Below are 20,016 nucleotides of genomic sequence, written 5' to 3' on the forward strand. Positions count from 1 at the left end.
CTTAGTACAGAGAATGTAATATATGATCAGAGGACTGTGAAAAGAAGGTGGGAGGACTGAAAGTTTTTCTACTCACTGGCTCAGTCTTGGGAGACATACAGTTAGACACCTGACAAATGTGGGATGATGCTTGAATTTAGATTTGTTCATTTCTAAAAAAGAAAGATCTCATCTGCCCTGGAATCCCTTTTTAATTCTGAGCAGATGAAGGAAGGCTGCAGTTTTATGACCCAGTGAATAGAACAGATGAAATCCTGGACTGTTTAGATCAACACCCTGATTGTGGAAGGCAACATGGACACGAGTTTATGTATCCTACATTGATTCCTATAACCAACACACACACCCCTTCTGATGGTTGGTCTTCCATTTTCCAGAAAGAGGTATGGAGGCTTACATCATTAGTTTAGTTTCCATGGAATGAAGGTCACTGGAAACTGGTGACTTTTCTGTATTATAAGGTTTATCTGCACACACACACACGATAGAAAACTCATGACCTTAACACTCTGCACACCTTTCAGAAATAATCTGCAAATAATGGCAACACTTTGGCTCAAGGATACCTAAAAAGCTAGGGTCATTTAGCTAGGGTCAAAGAAACTGGTTTGACCATCTCAGCAATATTTTTTCTGCAGAATCCAATTTCAAGATCTAATCACAGCAATAGAGGGAACCACAAATGCCCATTTGGTCCAACCAAGAAAACTAGCAGATCCAAGCAAAAGATTCTGGTACAAAATCTTCTAATATGAGTATAACACGTCACCATCCTTCTTCCGATGTAATTCAAATGCTTGATATGTCGTTCTTGCAACTTTCTGACTACTCTCCTGCCCAGTTTTTACTGCCACCACCTCTTCCAGCTAGGAAACAGAAGGAGCTATAGCCTATGCCTACAGCAGTGTCCCACAGATGGGGAAGACATTGTGCCACTTCCTCCAAGACACACAATGGCATAGCATCTTGTTTCCCAGTTGGAAGAGGAAAGCAAAGGAAGATGAAGGAAAATGTAATAGCATTCACTTTGTGAGCGCACTAAAGACAGTTGGCAAGTGTAAACAGAGTTGACAGCATGTTCACAGAGCCAAGTTCCCTATTGTTATGGGTTTGCAGGGGGCCTAAAAGTCCTGGGTGCCAGGTTACCCCCCCCATAATTTCTGAACTTGGTAAATGTGGGGTTCGAAGTCAAGCCAGCTTCCTCAGAAGCTGGGCTTAGAGAGGTGCCACCTAAGAACAAACAGGAGTCACAAAAGCTGAGGCATTCAGCATCAGACAAGAGGGGGGGGTGCTACCAGGTTCACAGGGAAAGTGATGTCACCACAGAAAAAAAGTTTTTTTGCAGGAACTTTTTGAAACAGAGTTTGCAGGGTGAAAGGTGATAACCCAAATTATCTGGGTGGAGGATCGCTTGGGTCAGATGCTATGATCTTGGTGCAATAAACCATAGTTTGTCATATCAACCCCGCTCCCCCCCCCTCTATTTACATGCCTGGCTTTGGTCCATGCAAACTAGTTTCCTGTGGATGTCTGAATAAGAATCAGGAGGAGTGGAAGGGAAGGGACATGCAGGCACATGGCTCATGCACTGTTAGATAAACTGTTCACTGATAAACCATTATTTGTTGAACCAACACTATCACATCTGAACCTTCCAACATAACTTCTAAGTCAGCCCATGTTTCTTTTAGTCAGGCTAAGCCAAAGAGTTAAGGTTGTTCTGTGTTGCAGCAGCTAGATGCCAAAATTCAGCATCACCTGAGCTCTGTGAGTGTGGCATTCTCCCGATTGAAGTGCAGAGTGTTTTAAGACCGGGACATTCACAGGGAAACCAAAATGCATGTTTACAAAGCTATTGTACTACCAACCTTACTGTATTCTTGTGAAACATGGACCACTTATAAACACCATCTCCAACTCCTCGAAAGATTCCATCAACGGTATCTCCGAAAAAAATTACACAGCACTTGGGAAGACAGGCGAACTAATACCAGTGTACTGGAAGAAGCAAAGATCACCAGTGTTGAAGCAATGATTCTTCAACATCAACTTTGTTGGACTGGTCATGTTGTGCGGATGCTTGATTATTGTCTTCCAAAGCAACTACTCTATTCTGAACTTAAAAATGGAAAGCGTGATGCTGGTGGTCAACAAAAGAGGTTTAATAAAGACTGTCTCAAGGCAAATCTAAAAAAATGTAGTATAAACACCAACAATTGGGAAACACTTGCCTGCAAGCGCTCCAATTGGAGAACAGCCTTTACCAAAGGTGTCATGGGCTTTGAAGACACTCGAACTCAGGATGCAAGGGAGAAAGGTGCTAAGAGGAAGGCACAGCTTGGCAAATCCACACCATGATCAACTCCTGCCCAGAAACCAATGTCCCCACTGTGGTAGGGACATGTGGATCCAGAATTGGCCTCCACGTTCACTTACGGACTCATTGTTAAAACCGTGTTTATGGAAGACAATCTTACTCGGCTACGAGTGATCACCAAAGAAGAAGACCCTTGAACCCTTATTTATGAACAGAATTCAAATCCTCCAACTAGGATCCTTCAGTTCACTGTTTCTCCTTCCTTGTCACTCTCAGTTAGAAGTCAGTCATGCAACTTGTTTAAAATTCTCTCAAGGACAGAACTGACTGCTTACACTTAGCAGCAGAAACCTTGTTTGGCACCAAAAACAGAATTACAGTCACACCTGATACCTAATACTACTGACAGCAATAAAATTACAGCCTGACATTTGACAGTTTAAAAACTAAAACATTCCACACAAACTGCATTGACCCTTTCAGATGTACTCAAAGCCACATCATGTCCAAGCTGATGTTTGAGTTCCAAATTTGGTGGCTAAGCAAAATATGCAAACAAAACAACTGTAATAAATTATAGAGCTCTGAAAGTACCACTGCAATTGCATAAATCAAGGTCAGACATGCTAATGATTAAAAGCTGAAGAAGAAGCAGCATCTTTGCCTTTTCCCGATTGACAATATACATGTCAAAGTGAATTCCCGTGCCAATTGTAAAAACCGATTTATCTCACTACTAAAAACACTTATTGTAAGACATCTGCAAAAATGTTTGGAGGCTACCACATTTAACCTTTATTTTCAAAGGGCAAGTTACTTAATTTTGTAGACTGCACATTGTAGATTGTATTTTTACAAGAAGAAAGACAGAAAAGAAGGAAGGAAAAGGAAATGATGTATTTATTCATTCCAATTTATATCTAGCATTGTAGCCTTTGTGACCAGGGGCGTAGCAAGGCTCTGCACTGCCTGGGGTGGCGGCGGCACAGAGGCACCCCCCCGGGGGAGGGGCACAACGCATGCGTCGTGACGTCACAACGCATGTGGATGCCACTGAAAGGGGGAAATTCCCCCTTCCCGTCACTTTTTCGGCGGGGGAGTGGGCCAGCAGGGAGGGGGCATCACGCTTGTCCCTGGCATGACGCCCCCTCCTCGCTGGCCCACGCCCCCGCCGAAAAAACCGCTGGGAGGGGGAAAAGGGAAGCAGAGCAGATGCATTCAAGCACCTGCTTTGCCTCCCCCTTTCCCCCTTCTAGCAGCTTTTTCTGTGCGAGGGGTGGGCCAGCGAAGAGGGGGTGTCATGGCAGCGACAAGCGTGAAGCCCCCTCCTCGCTGGCCAGCCCCTCGCGCTGAAAAATAGCCGCTGGAAGGGGGGAAAGGCAGCATGCCCCTGTTTGGGGCCCGCCTGGCGGGGCGGGGTGGTGGGAGCGGCCAAAGTGTCACCCCCTCCCCTGGAACACGGGGCGGGCCGCCCCCCTTGCTACGCCCGTTTGTGACATCTAAGATGGCTTTGAAATTTGCTACTGTAAATGTTATGAAAAATAAAGAAGTGTTTGTAGCCAGGAACTTTATTGAAACTATGCAACTCTTCTCAATTTAATAAAGTGGTAGCTGTGGTGTAAACCACAGAACCTAGGGTGTGCCGATTGGAAGGTCAGCAGTTCGAATCCGCACAACGGGGTGAGCTCCCGTTGCTCAGTCCCAGCTCCTGCCCACCCAGCAGTTCAAAAGCACGTCAAAGTGCAAGTAGATAAATAGGTACCGCTCCAACGGGAAGGTAAATGGCGTTTCCGTGCGCTGCTCTGGTTTGCCAGAAGCTGCTTAGTCATGCTGGCCACATGACCCAGAAGCTGTCTACAGACAAACGCCGGCTCCCTCCCTCGCCCTATAGAGCGAAATGAGCGCCGCAACCCCAGAGTCGTCCGCGACTGGACACTAACGGTCAGGGGTACCTTTACCTTTACCTTTAATCTATCCCTTACCATTCTCCAGAACAGCTTCTCTCACACAAGCGCTCATGGAACGCTATAGTTTATAACATTATAGAATCACACAATATAAAAGAGTGTTCAGGAAATAACAGGAAACAAACAGATCAGCAGTCCAAAGATCAGTAGTATGTGTTTCTGTTGGAGGAGGTGGAAAAAAGACTCAGTCCTCCCAGTACAGGCAAATCCACAGGACCCAATTTAGGGTTTGCTTTTAAACTCGACTGAGAAACTGAAAAGAATACTCCTCCTTGGAAAATAAATGGTAGCACAGCAAGCTGCCTTTCATCACGGTATCAAATACTGGAAGAACTGCAAGTCTTACTTTTGTCACGAGAGGGAGCTCCAGTTCATGTATTTCTTAAATGTGAATTTGAGAGTGGAGATGCAGTGTTTTGTCCAAGAAGAATAAGTTAACAGAGATACTATACCGATAAAAAACAGAAGTTACAGGCACTTTCTGACACCATGTTTGTGATAGGACAGGCAACGGTACCTATAAAACTAGGCATATATTACATACTTTATTTTTAACCTGCATTGTTCTTTCTTAATTAAACTTTTATAAATAGGGACGAGAGTAGCACGGAGATGGGGGGAAAGGATATTCAGAGTTGTACAAATAAAAGTAGACAGGTAAGATCTTGATTTGGAATCAAGCCTAAGGGTTGTACTGAACTAGCTTCTAACTCAGAGTAGACCCATTGAAATTAACGAACCTAAATGAGCCACATCCATTCACTTCAGTTAATTTACCCTGAGTAGGACTAACATTTAACATCACCCTAAAAGCTGGAACAGGAACTTCTGCAGTGCAAGGCCCAACTATACACTTTTTTATATATCCATGGCCATTTTTCTAAATTATCTCCATACTGTTGCACACTGTGTGTTTGCTTTACTTTCAAGCCCCTTATTCAGGTCATCTAAGATATTTCTTTTTCAGATATGGGATTTATACCCTAAAAAGGTAAACAGACACCTGACTGTTAGGTCCAGTCGTGGACGACTAGTTTTACTGGCCAAGCGAGTCGGCGTACAGCTTCCGGGTCATGTGGCCAGCATTACTAAGCCGCTTCTGGAGAACCAGAGCAGCACACAGAAACGCCGTTTACCTTCCCACTGGAGAGGCACCTATTTATCTACTTGCACTTTGACGTGCTTTCGAACTGCTAGGTTGGCAGGAGCAGGGACCGAGCAATGGGAGCTCACTCCGTCATGGGGATTCAAACCACCAACCTTCTGATCGGCAAGCCCTAGGATCTGTGGTTTAACCCACAGCACCACCCGCATCCCTACAATAAAATCCTTAAAGTGACATACAAGACTCAATAACAGAACGTATTTCCCATTGGGAGGGGGCAGCAGGTGCTTGCCCTTGTGCTGCTGCCACTGCCAGGGCATGAAGAGGAGGAGGAGGAAGTGGTAGAGGAGGTGCCCGCCCCTTGCACTGGAGGACTTGTTCTGGGGTGCTTAGGGCAGGTTTTACATAGGTTTTCTGGATGCTCGTGGCCTCCGTTGTGCTTTCAGCAGCATGTATTGTTACAGAGTCTTGGGAGCCATGGTTTATGGGTGCCAGATTCCCCTAAATTCCAGGGTCCGATAGGTGTTAGCATTTAATCAATGCTTGGAGTGTTAAAATTGACTTCCAGACACTGGATTTAGAAAAGCATTAAAATACACAGCCAAGCCAGCTTCCCTTGTTCAGGAAATTGCCTGGGAGATCAGCCATTGACAAAAGACAAAGGAAAGGTAATAGGCCATTCGGAAAGCCGGGGGGGGGGGGACTCTGTGCCAGACAGAAAATGGGAAGGGCCCCTTCCCACTGCTCTGAGTAAGTTTGGAGACAAAGCAGAGTAGAGTTTAGGAATGCAGTTGGCCATGATGTGAGCTGAAGGTGGAAGTCTGTAAAACGCAGCAAGCTAGAGAGTCAGAGCCATAGTAAGCATGCCTGGGACCGCTGAAATCTCAAATCGCTTGGAGATTGGAGTGGCGTGCAACAGTACTTTGTGAGGGGCTTTCAATAAACTTGGCTTTTTGCATTTCCACATAGATGCCGTGTGCTCTGGGGAGGGGGCGGCACAGCCTGTGTCTGTTTGGGACGCTTATGGGGCCATGGAGTGTACTAGTGATCTCCACATCTGCTTACCTGGTTGTGCTATTCGTGTGGCTGTGCAACTGGAGGAGTGTGTGGTGGGTGCAGCCAGGGTGTGTGGCATGTACTGATTAGAGGCTGCAAGCAGAATGTGCTCTGTGTTTCTGCACTGCTTCCCATGGATTCTCTCTAAGCAGCCTCACAGTCTGTATACACCATTAGGAGGGCTTGGGTCCTATCCACCCTGTGTGTCAACAGGTGGCAGCAGTTCCCATGGTGACAGTGGCTTTCTGTATTTCAGCAGATTTTTCTATTCTGCTGGGTTGGTGCCAGTTCAGCCAGAATTTCTGCCTTCCTGGATCTTCTGAATGGACTCAGGATCTGGCATACTTTATGGCAGTTTAACTTCAGCCAGCATACATTAAGCCCGATTCCCATGTTTAGGATTGCCCTGCCCGCTAAGATTCGAACTGGTTCATGGCATATCATATTAACAACTGCAGTACCCTGCTGTGCTTAATCCTTTTCCATTTAAAATCAGTGGGATTCAAAACATGGTTAAGTTGGCTGGAACAAACCTCTCATAATCTACATTTGTTGTTAATTGTCCAGGCAGGCAGCCCCAAGTGAACAGCCCTGACCTCTTTCACTCTCAAGGCTTGAGATTATCCAGACATTTCATCTGGTCCCACTGTTACTTGGAAATATATACGTATAATGGACTTCCGGCGGCTGACGCCATTGCGGGTGGTCGTGGGCTGCTTCGGCTGCGAAGCACCCAGTCCATCCCGGGGGTTAGGAGCCCTGCTACCGCAAAGCGGGGCTCCGGTTGGGGTGCGGGAAGAGCGTCCCGCACCCTGGGCTCCCCGGCTGTGCCCGTTGTGGCTCCGAACCCTTCCCCCGCTCCCCCTGTAAAGGGGGAGTGGGGGTGAAGGGACGACGGAGCCGGGCTATAGGGGACATGCCCCAACCGGGATGTAAATGCGGCGACAAAGCCTGTGATGAGCGTCTAAGTTCTACCTGTCCTTAATGAGCTGTTAAGAACCCAGAGGCGGTGAGTAATTGATTGACTCTTTGTATTCCTGGAACGATCTGGGGGAAAGAAGAAAGGCAGCCCGCCTCCCTCCCTTCGGGAGATGAAAGGAATTAACTCTTTAAGTGACTGCTGCTACAACAAGCGATTGAAAGTATTTGGAATTTGAAAACTGAGACTGTTGAGATTTCCCTTCGGGGGTTAACTGGGGGGAAAATATCTCCATTTGAAGTTTTGGTCTTTATACTCCGGCATCGGAGAAATGGCGACGACTTGGACTTTCGTGGGAAAAAACTGAAACAAAGAAAGGAAGAGACAGGAACTGAAACTTGATACTCACCCTCCCTCCTAAAATGCTGGACTTTGCGTTTGCACTGGTATCGAGCTCTGGTTTGGAGGAGGAGGAAATGCTTAATGTCTTGCAACTGGAACTGCTTAATCGAAAACTACAAATTTTGAGTGGAATTATAAATGAAAAGAACTTACTTTCCACAGAAGAGGCTTTTCAAAAGGTCTACACAATGGAAACAAACTTTGGCAAAGAGCTGGGAGAGGCGCTTGAAGGATGGTTTGAGATGGCTGGGCAACTCCGAAAGGAAGGGGGGCCGGTTTCTGGGGGTGGCAGCCCTGGAACGGGAAAATTTACAATATCCAGACTCCGAGGTGGCAGCTCGGGGGCAAGGGACAAGGAATTAAGATTTCTACAAGAAGAAGAAGAAGAAGAAAAAGAAACGGAGAAACCCAGAATGGAGGGGAGGAACACCCTGAGGCTCGATGCGGGGTTTGTTGTGGATGCAGCCTGGACCTGTGGACATTTAGAGGAAGACAATTGGAGATTTGGTTCTGGTGAAAGACAGAAAAAGACAATGGACAGAGGGGGAGTGGGTTGAAATATTAAATGTATAATTCAAATGGTCTGCCATGGTATCCGAAATCGGAGTGTGAAGTCTGTTAATTACAAGTTTATTTTAAATAAGTAAGGAGATATTGAATCTTAAGTTAAAAGCAGCATGATAAAGGATAGAAGAAATAAGTTTAGCTATAAGAATACTTGGTTAAGATCTAGGTTATAATGCAAAGATTAAGACAATTGTGTTTTTTCTTTTAAGTAAAGTTAAATTTTTTACAGAGAAAAGTTGTTAAGGAAATAGTATATTGATTTAAAACCGAAGGTGTATAGGCGGGGGAAGTCAAAAGTCAAGATTCAGAACTAGATTTTTTTTTTTTTTGCAAGGTATATAGATAAGAAGAAGAATCCTGACATTATGTGTATTTGTATTTGTTTTGTATTTGTAGGTGTGGGGTTGGGTTTGTGTTATATTATGAAAATGCTAATAAATTCTGTTAAAAAAAAAAAAGGAAATATATACATATAATGAATTACACCTATTAAAAATTATTTAGACTACTTCTGTTTAGAAATAACACTGCAAGGCCAACTGGATTTTTTAGAACCAACTTAAAAGCTGTATCCTTGTGCACCAATATAGTGAATTTCATTCTATATTGCTTTTAAATATATTTATTTTCTCTGTTTTCTGGCTAGCTACATGCAGTCTAACAAAGCTAATGGGACTGTTATTTCTTCATTATCCAGATAGCAAGGGAAAAAAACAAATCCTATTACATGGGTAGGCAAACTAAGGCCCGGGGGCCGGATCCGGCCCAATCGCCTTCTAAATCTGGCCCGCGGACGGTCCAGGAATCAGCATGTTTTTTACATGAGTAGAATGTGTCCTTTTATTTAAAATGCATCTCTGGGTTATTTGTGGGGAACAGGAATTTGTTCATTCCCACCCCAAAAAAAATAAAGTCTGGCCCCCCACAAGCTCTGAATGACAGTGGACCGGCTCCCTGCTGAAAAAGTTTGCTGACCCCTGTGCTATTAGATGTTGAGTCTACATGGATCACCTAAATCACTGGTGCCTTCACTGAAATTTTATCACTTTTTAGCAGCCCTGTACATTAAAACATTATTTGTATTATTATTTTAAGGGAAAGTAATGGGATATTAAGGAAGTTTGTTCTGTCATTCCCCAATTAACAGCTTGAAGTGTGCAGTCCGAGTACTGCAATATAAAAGTACATACTCAAAAGTGCTCTGGCATGACTTCTGGAAAAGTGGTTGGGAAGTTGTCACTAGGGTTTCAAGCTTTAAATAGGTTCATTAAATATTTAGGCTGCAGTCCTATGCATACTTACCTGGGAGTAATTTCCAATGAATCAATGGGGCTTACTGAACAGTCATGTATTGGATTGCACCATTAGTTAATTAATTGCTGAGGAAGGTGGAAATCCACCAGAGGGGCAAAGATTAAGGAAACACTTGTTGATTTTTCAAGGCTATTTTGATTCTGATGTGTTGCTGGAAGCTTTCACCTACTGAATCACAACTCACTTTTTCCTTCAGTAGTTGAAAAGTTACTGTAAATGCTAGCTTGTGGGGGTGGGATCAAGGGTATACCAAAGGGATGGTTAGGTTGGCCACGCACCAAGGGCACAGGCCAGGGGGGCACAAAAATCATGCCTCTCTACTCTGGCTCAGAGTGGCTAGGAGCCTATCTGCCCACTCTCCTTGCCAAGGGTGCAACGAATGGGTGTGTGTGTGTCAATACAGCTCCTTGCCAAGGGCGCAAGGGAGCCTAGGTACGCCTCTGTTGGAGACAGATTAACAATCTGACCAGATGGGCCACAAAGGTTCCCTCCTCCCCGACCATGTTGGCATGTTCGTGTCTCTTTTGCCAGGTGGAGAAATGTGTGTTTGCTCTCACATCTATTTTGACATAGTATCAAAAACAAGGGCATACAGTTCTGCAAAGATGGAGTTGGGTAACAGAATAGTGGTAAAAATGAGTCACTATGTAGACCTGGGATGGGGAATCTATGGTCTTTCAGATGATGTTGGACTACAACTCAAATCACCCCTGACAATTAGCCAATCCATGCTGGCTGCGGCCAAGGTGAAATCCATGCTAACTGCGGCATTCCCCATATCAGAGTTTAACTATTATTATTATTACTACTATTACTACTACATTACAGTATGAGATACATTGCCCTATCATTAGTATAAGAACAATAGGGCATTGTATCTCAAACTGTAATGTGACAGTAAAAGTTCAAGGCACCGTAACAAATACTACTGCAAAATTAGTGCAATTTCTCAGTCTTGTCTTCATGGGGGAAAATGTTTGGTTTTACCTTACCAATATGAACCTTTAAACTCTCAAGATATTTGGACTGCCATCTATTTTTTGTTTTGTTTTGTTATAATATCTTGGGCTTCTGAGTAATTGAACAATTAGGGTGATTAATTGCATGCTTGCAATAAAAACAGACGACCAGCAGAGATCCCTTACAGGCTAAATATTTTGAGAAAATTCTATCTGCTACTAGACATAACAAATGCAACCAACCCAGCACGCAACTTGAAGCTGGTTGAATGGATCCTTGCTGGTTTGCTCTGGAACCCAAACCTCCTTAAAAGAAGCCAAAGTGTTTAAAAAAATAAACTCAAGATGGAGAGCATGGGGGAAGAGAAATATTGACATGTGAAGCTGATATTATCCTAACAAAAGAAACACTGTTTTCTCCCTTTGGCCATTTCATTGTTCAAATCAAAATAGCAAGACTTGGGAGAGTACACACTAGCTAAAGCGTTTGCCTCTGAGTAATTAACTGCTGCTGGATACGTTACAACGCACCAATAGGATATTTCTCAAATGCACATTTTATATCAGGTGGTCAAGCAAGCTGTATTTATACAGCACAACACAAAATCTAGTGGCTTAATGTAAAATCCAGAGAAAGTCAGGTTTTATTGTTTACATTACAAGATCAAGTTTCTAACCCATGGGGTTGTGAAGCAAAGCATAAAGACAAAGTATGAGAAGCTAGAGTGGCTTTATTTATTTATTGGACTACTACCCTGCTCTTCAAAAATATGTGACTTACACAATAATATATTCAAATACAAAAGCTAAAACTTGCAATAGCAAAAATTGGATAAAAACCAGCAGCAGAGATAATAAATTTTAAAATCTAGAGAGATTTTTGGGGAAGAGAGTCTTCATCAGGCACAACAATGATGCAAATTACAGGGGAGGGGCATGTCTGAAAAGTCCCTCTGAAAGGGGGAGGGGCATCTCTAAAAAGACACCTACAGAAGAGCTGAAAACATGAAGCCTTGTTCATTTGTTTATAGGTAAATCTTCAGCTCCTTTTAAATTCCTTCACATCTTGGGGCTGGGGTATGTACCATCACTTTGAATTTGACTCATAGACAGACTCTGAGCCAGTGCAACTGTAATGCCCAGTTGTAGTTAGCAGTTCTTTTAACTATATTATAAACCAACAGAGGTTTCCAATCTGTCTTCAAATGCAGTCCCATATACAGTACCACACATCCATTCATTTATTATTCAGTTCCTAAACCTGCTCTTCATTGTAAATAATCCCAGAGCAGGTTACAACATAAAACTACATAAACCACAGCAGGCCAACACTAACAAGCCAATCACTATCATAACGCATTGACAAAATGTTAGATAAAAATCCCAAAACATTTCACAATAGCCCAGCTACCAATGCACTCAAAAAATGACTACATTGCTTCAATCTCTTCAATAAGCCTAGGCAAAGAGGTGCCTCCTTAACTAGCACTAAAAAGCTAACAGTGTCGGCACCAGGTAATCTTCAACAGGGAAAGCATTCCAAAGAGAAAGGGCCACCACAGAGATGGCCTTTTCTCACATCACTCTACAGGCAGACTGGTATACAGAGGTCTGATCATTTTTATACATCAACATTAACACATTGTATTGAGTGCTGCAGGTTCTGCAGGACAAATGTTGTTATGTGGTTCCAACGGCCAGTACTTCTCAACATCCTCAGAATTACATCAGCTACAGTTTTCAAACCATATGCACCCCAAAAAGCACTTTACAATAATTCAACTGGGAAGTTACCATAGCATGGGTTGCTGTGGCAAGGCTACCTAACTGGATCAAGGAGAGCCCCAAGACCATGAGCTCACTCTTTCAAGAGGAGAACGAACCTACCCAGAACAAACTGTATATCAAATTCCTGATCAGAGAACTAGCAACACACAGTAGCAGATTACTGAATTACAGGTAATCTAACCTGAATGCTACCAGTTCAGAGCATAGATAAGTGAAGTCAAACTATTAATATTCCAAGTAGAGTTGCATGCGGTGCATCACCTTAAGCTTATAAAAGGCATGCCATTCCATGGAAGCAACTCACAACTAGTGACACAAGTTGTACCCAAGTGTCTACACACTCTTGTTCCTTTCTTGTATCAGAAAAATTTCCAATGTGTGCTGACCTAATTTACTGGAAGACCCAAATCACTGAATGAGAGTAATTTTTAAAGAATAAAATCTTTATGGACTACTGTGGGATAGCACTCCATCAAAATACCATAATGCTTGGGTCAATTAAAAGCCCTTCCATATCGAAGCTTTCCTTAGTTTCAGGTTGTGAAGGAACAAGAGGCAACAAAAATAAGCCGATCATCTCAGGCATTCCCTACTGATTCTTCACTAGCAGAGGGCAGCCCATAAAAGGCTTATCATGAAGCCTGCAGGAAGCAAAGGAAAGTGGAAAGAGCAGACTTTGGTCATTTCCTGTAAAAAGAGCCTGACTGCAATGTGCAGAGAATAACTTGTCTTGGTAGCTGAGAGCACTTGGACCTTTTCACAAATAAAGCAACCCAATCTTTTAAAAACAAAACCTGTGTTTATATAACTCAGCTATATGAATTCTTGTTGGGCAAATTAACTCTGTGATATGACTCAATATGTAGGGAAATAACTTTAACCATTTCAGTTGCTATGTGTGTTTCCATGATTTACAAAGCTCTCCTTCAGGTAAGGAGCTCAATGGAGACCAAGAGCTGGGAAAATCTATAAGCTATAAATGAACCAATATATTGTCTTTAAAGGAAAGTGTTGCTAAAAGAACATACACTTGCTTCATTGAGGCAAATTATCATTATTTGGGGCATATTATTTGAGACTAAAAGCAAGACCTAGAGATGTTAAACCGGCCCCCCAAATCTTGAAATATGTCTTTGCTTAGTACTTAAAATTAATTGGCAACTAGTGCTTTAATTTCTTTTGTGTATAGAATGAAATATTGGCTCCAGCAATATTTGTATTTTGTAGGAAAAGGTTTTTTGTGATACGTATCTTGAGAATTTTAACTTTTCTTGCCTATTGTTTTAGATAGTGCAATACACTTGAATTCCACTATTTCATTATTTGTAATAAGGGTTCCAAGAATCAATCTTCAAAGTAGTACTGAATTCCTGTCGCCTGGGCAGCCCAGGACTTCCAGACACACTGCCCAGGCTTGTGCCCTTAGAAGTAGTGTCGAATATATTTCCAGCAAAAAGCAATAAAGTTCAATTCCATACACATACTATTTTGTGTGGAGGTGGATGAGAGGATTTTCACAGCACAAATCCTATCTATGCATGTCTACTTGGCTGTATTCTCCATTTTGCTCATGAATCCAACGCCCTAGTAAGTGTGCTTGGGATTGCATCCTCAGAATTGAATAAGCTTGAAAGGAGGGCAGCTGCTCATAGAATGTGCAGTTAGTCTACTACCACTTCTAATCAACAGATTCTGTAGGTTTTCAAAATAGTACAAAATCTGTAAAACCTTATTGACCAGAAACAACACCCTTAAAGGACAGATCACACTGCACACACCCCAGTTTTTTAATTTTCCCTTCTGTTTCTGCTGACCCTCTTCTACGTGACAGTGGTGGTGGTGACCCCTCCTCATTCCAGATTATTTTTTTGTCAGTTTGGGTGCATGCGCTTTTTTATAGCAGTGGTAGCCTCTCTGTTTGGAGCATATCATAATCCGAATGATATGGCTAATCAAATGGCAATGCTGGTTACCAATTACCCTGCTTCAGCAAAGGATATTCAACTAGATTTTCAGATCCTGTTTGAAAGAAGACTTTCGGCACAAAAATTGGTGATTTGTATCACAGTTACTTTCAGTAATTTGATCAAAACAAAAAGTTATGTTACGCTATTTTATGACATTATGCTATGTTGTAATATTTTTTCATCTGGTTTTTCCTCTGCAAATAGTTATACTGTATTTTATAATATACTGGAAGCCATATACCTGGTAATATTTTGCAGTTTCATACAGGCAAATAATGTTTTACTTATAAGCAAAACAAGATGGATGAAAAAAGCCCAGTTGAACACATTTACAAACATAAACATTGATGAAAATAAAGCAGCAAATCCTTTCTTACCAGAACAAACTGATCTAGTTCCAATGTATCACAACAAAGTAGAATGTTTTCCCCCTACATCAGAAATGGAACAGGAGTCAATGATGTTAATTACTTGCAGAAGAGTTACAGTTATACATACAATATGAATATTTAGTTTTTAGGGAGATTTTCTTATTAATATTTCATAAGAATACTGGCCATCCAAGCTACATAATAGATTTAAACTTTTAATAAAGATTCTACTGAAAAAGACAGTATCTGCTTGTTTATTTCTGAGCAACACTCTTGAGGTAAATGCCTTACATCCTCCTTGACTTCAAGACCTATATCATGAACATAATGATTTTCTTGTTTGGCATGATGATTGCACAAAATACAGTATCTGGCTGCCATGTCTCTTAATTCTTTATTTGCTTGGAGTTTTATTATTTTGGGGCTCCAATTATTCTCAATTAAGAGAAGATCTCTGGAAAAGACATTGGACAGAGCTTGCTCCTTCCAGTCACAATTATTTTCTCTGTACACATTTAGGTATTTATTCATGTTCTCCTCACAGGTGCGTTTCTGTGAAGTGCCACCTTCAGTTTGGCTTGCTGAGATAAAAGCTACATTCAAAGGAGAAGTGTCTGTGATTTTATAAATGCAAGGTCCATAGTCTAGAACCCTGGTGTTTGAATGGAGCAAAGGAAAACAAATATTCAACATACCAGAGTTAACGCATGTCAAGTAATTAAGGTAATCATGTCCACTTTGGAATACATTTTCCTCAAGGGCTGGTAAACGCTCTCTGCTCAGCAGCTGTCTTCTCTGATGGGTAGCAAATCCATCAAAGGTTCTTTGTTGAAGTTCCCTTTCAAGCATTATTGATTCCAACTCCTTGTCTGCAAATGCCCTTCTTTTCCTCATTCTTGCACTGAGGCTAGAAAGGCAATGTTCTGTTTCCTGGGAGGGTGGATTATTTGCTACAACAAGATCCAAAGGAAAAGGACAGTTATTGTGCAAAGCCTAGCATTAGGTGCTTTCAAACATTACACATTTCCTTCACAGAAAGCATTTCACGTGGTAAAAAAGGTATTACTAAGAAACCTGTGTGTAAGTTGTCACATCACAGGTAATAGTTGCACGTGCCAGTCATTAACCATTTGTACACATTGTATAGTTAAAAATGTAGCATAGTGAAAGTGCACCCATACGCTTGTCATATACGACAGTTAACAGCTAACTACACCAGTGCATTTCATGTGTAGGTAATATCATATGTAATTAAGACATCTGAAGCAGCCTTTGTGCTTAAATACAGCTGACACCAAGAAAATCAAGAACACTCAGTTCATACTCAAATCGGTGACACTTAGGTATACTTAGCTTCTCTGGAATGTATCCAGTATTCACTCATGAAATGTAATGTCAACCAGAGTCCTTGACTAGAAATGCCATTGTCACACAATCTTTTGATGTTTTTTAAGGGTTTGGAGAGTCATGCCTAAAGAGGTCTTTATAAGTAGATGCTCATTTATGGAATGTGTCAGGAATATATAATAAACATTCATTTCACAGCTATAACAACTTATTGTCCTATATCAATACCACATTTTATAATGGAATACATTAAAAGGAAAGAACCTACTAGATTTGTTCCAAGTGTATTTCCTACATGCAGGCACATACCTTCCGGTGAGTGTCTAGCCAACAACCTGGCAGTGTGCTTGGTCTTGCAATGGAAGTTTAATCTGTGGCCAGAAACTGAACATTCACTGCTCCTCATGCCTTTCTTAACCTATGCAATCACAAAAAGAAGAAGACATTCCTCAACACCATAGCTATTTTTGCTTACTAACAATGTCCATGCTTGCCTGCTAAAATAATACTGAAAACATTCAAGCTATTTGGAAGCAAATAAGAAAAGTTGCATTATGATCAAAAGACAACTTTCCCCCAGGGTGCATTACAATTATATAGTTTACATTAGGGGTTTATTATTGCTATTTTAAATACATAAAAAATGAGATCAAACAAAGGAAACTTGTCTTCAATAGCAGTAAACCAATTATGCTGCCAGGCCCAGAAAGCTCCACTAGCACCCAAATTAATTTAAGAAGCTTAAACTATTTACACTGAATCCATCCCATTTAAAAGTTAAAGTTACTCAGCTTCCATCTACATGAGGCAAAGCTCACTGAAGACTGGAACTTGTTTGTAGCTAAAATGCAGAACCAGATTCCAGTGACTTTCTCAGGAAAAGGTGCTTCAGGAGAGGGCAGTTTTAAGGTTACTTTTCTTACATTATTCCTCAGCTCCACATCCTCCCCGTTTGTTCTTGTGCCACTTAGAATCATAGAACCGTATCGTTGGAAGGGTCATCTAGTCCAAACCCATGTAATGCAAGAATTGCAACTAAAGCATCCATGACAGTTGACCATCCAACCTCTGCCTAAAAACCTCCAAAGGAGAGGAGTCCACCACATTCCCAAGGAGTCCATTCCAATGTCGAACACCACTTACCGCCAGAAAGGTCTTCCTGATGCAGATGCTTTATTTTCTGTTCTGGAAATGTTTACTGTCCTATAAAGCTTGCATGGGCCCAGAAGCTAAGCAAAAAGCCCATCTCACTGCCCAGAGCACACACCAATGAAGCTAAATCTAAAGCCAGCTGAACTTGCAGGAGCAAATTCAGCAGCTGAACCTTTGTGCTTTGCTACAGGAAAAAAACTTCACAGCTGAAGATGCTCCTGCATTGCAACGAATAAAGGCAAGGTGGGGGTATGCCTGGGGGTGGGGGTCCTGCTTATACAGGGACTAGTTCGTTCTTGGTTTAAACAGGAACTATTCAACTTGCCACAGCTGCCTATACTGGCAAGTGTGGCCCTCTGAGGGGCCCCCACAACACACGCCCTGAGGCGTTTCCGGCATTCACACCCACCCACCCACCTGAGAGGATTTCTTTTGCCATTACTAACCGTTCTGCTGCTCCACCACCGAAATTAATACAACGCAGTGCTGAAGCAAGTTGTTCAGGGAAGCTTTAAATGTCTGACATTTTATTATTATTTTATATATATTGGGGGAAGCCGCCCAGAGTGGCTGGGGGAAACCCAGCCAGATGGGTGGGGTATAAACAATAAAATTATTAACTATCATCACCACCACCATCATTATTTTTTATTATTATTATTATTATTATGTTATGGCCTCTTAAGGACTTTAGAGCCGTCAGCAGGGAGAGAGGGGCCCGAGGAGGAGGAGCCCTGCTGGCCCTCCTCTGCTGCCGCCCCTGCTGGGTTTTTTTGTTTTGTTTTGTTTTTTTGCCGCGCAACACGCGCGCGCCCACTCACCTGGCCGGCCACCTGGTCTTGGTGCCTCCTCAACGCCACCTGCGCGGCCGTCACGCGCTGCCTCTCGAGCACCAGCGAGCACGCTGTGCACGCGCACTCCCGCCAGCGGCACAGCCGCTTGTGGCCCTTGAGGCTGGACACCACGCCGTGGTTCCTGCAGCGCGCGCATTTGGGCAGCCGCTGGCTCGGCAGGCTCCGCGAGCTGGTGCTTACAGTGCCGCCGCCGCCGCCGCCGCCGCCGCCCTCATGGCCGGGGAGCTCTGAAGAATTGACGGGGCGGGCAGACTTAGCTTCTCGCTGCCGCCTGGAGAGCAAGGGCAACATGACGGACCTGCTGCTAGCTGCCTCGGGCTTTCTGGAGCTTTAGTTCTTATTATTTTTTGTGGGCCTGAAGGCACCTGGACAGGTTGGGCTTCACTTTGCTAGACAGCAAAACCGCGTCTCATTTGCAACTTGTTGGGGCTGCAGCGCCTTCTCGCCGAGTCGGGGGGTGCTTCCCCTCGGCTCTCCTCTACAGCCGTATCTTCTTCTGTCCTGCGTATTAGTAGCACCTTTCTGATGAAGGCTCAGCCCGGCCCAGCCTTGATCTTTGACGTCAGTTCTCCACTTCTCCCCACCACTCTCCTCTCAATCAAATCTATTCCAGGCTTAACCCCTAAAATGCTACAGGACACAAGACTCTGTTTTGCCGTCCACAACACACACAAACACACACACACACACGTATAGACCCATTTTGGAGTCCTACATCAAGGATTGGATGCACACCCCCAGATTCATTATGAGAAGAACCTGGACTGTCAGCCTTGCCAGGCACAGTAAGTGGGGACGCTAATTCAAAATTATGCCTACCAGTGAGTAAGGACTAGGGCGATGTGTTTATTATGTTTCTTCATTACCTTTCTGGCAAGATACTCAAGGCAGTTTACAGCAGAAAAGCACAAAAACAGATGCAACTCCTCCCCCAGCCAGTAAGAAAAAAAAATAATGGAGACTGCAACAGATTTTTTTACAAATAATTTTTGTAAATAGTTAGGAAACAGTCCTGAAAAACTCCACTGAAATAAGAGTTTTTACTGAACTTTCTTCAGTGGTTCAGAGACTTAGTCATTTAGCATTTTTAATGTCAAAACTAGCACCTTGAATCATGGCTGGAAGCAAATCAGTAACCAGTGAAGCTAGTAAAGGATTGGCATAATGTGATACAGCTGGCAGTTGCATGTTGAACTAATGGAACCTTTTGGGCATTATTTAATTATGGCTCCATGTAGAACATACTGCAGTACCGTAATCCAATCTCAAATTAACAAGAAATGACTTTTGGAGTGTAATTCAAAGTTGGTTTAAAAAACAACAACATTCCTAGCCACCATTGATATCTGAGCATCTAGGTCAGTTTTGAGTCTAGAACTCTCAAACTACGTATACTTTTTCCTTCAGTGCTCTCTCATTCAAATGCAGATGTATACATATTTAATAATTTAAATCATTAAAACTAACCTGATTAATTGACTAAGATTTATTTAAAAGGGTGATAGCCCTATTAATTGGTACGATAAACTAACATTTTAATCTACAATTACAATCTCCTAGCTAATTGATGAAATGAACAATAAATTTCAGGATTTGGGGCTCTTGTAGCAAATAACTACAAGAGTAGGTTAAAAAAAAAAGTTTGTCATGCTTATGACAATTGGCTTCTCTCTCTCTCATACTTTCTTATACTTCACAAAAGTCCACTCTCATGGATCCACAAACAAACAAAAAAGGAACATTATTTTATATTTAAATACACTAGTTATTTAGAATATAGAATATTGACATGAAAGCCATAAAATTCAAAATTTTACATCTGTAGCACTACACAAACAAGCAGAACCCCATACATCATTGCAAAGCAATGATCCATGATCTCTTGACCCAACTGCTGTTTGTCTTCAATGTTATGAATTTCAAATTCAGGA

General features: G+C 42.4%; 1 protein-coding gene across 1 annotated transcript; it reads right to left on the reverse strand.

Moving 5' to 3' along the window:
- Nucleotides 1-14,801: 14,801 nt before the first annotated feature.
- On the reverse strand, nt 14,802-18,376 carry LOC117047886. Its single transcript, XM_033151115.1, has 3 exons — nt 18,053-18,376; nt 16,389-16,497; nt 14,802-15,682 (listed from the first exon to the last, which is right to left on the reverse strand). The coding sequence occupies exons 1-3, from the start codon at nt 18,374-18,376 to the stop codon at nt 14,940-14,942; spliced, it is 1,176 nt and encodes a 391-aa protein (XP_033007006.1). The 3' UTR covers nt 14,802-14,939.
- Nucleotides 18,377-20,016: the final 1,640 nt, after the last annotated feature.

The sequence above is a fragment of the Lacerta agilis genome, chromosome 6, assembly GCF_009819535.1.
Source record: "Lacerta agilis isolate rLacAgi1 chromosome 6, rLacAgi1.pri, whole genome shotgun sequence".
NCBI lineage: Eukaryota > Metazoa > Chordata > Lepidosauria > Squamata > Lacertidae > Lacerta > Lacerta agilis.

Bases quoted from the DNA above. Each gene is read 5' to 3' on its own strand.
- LOC117047886 (XM_033151115.1), bottom strand. From the start codon at position 18,376: ATGTTGCCCTTGCTCTCCAGGCGGCAGCGAGAAGCTAAGTCTGCCCGC. The intron at 16,498-18,052 runs GTGAGTGGGCGC...GTGATTGCATAG, and splicing joins AAGACCAGGTGGCCGGCCAG to GTTAAGAAAGGCATGAGGAG. The intron at 15,683-16,388 runs GTATGTGCCTGC...ATCTTGTTGTAG, and splicing joins GGCTAGACACTCACCGGAAG to CAAATAATCCACCCTCCCAG.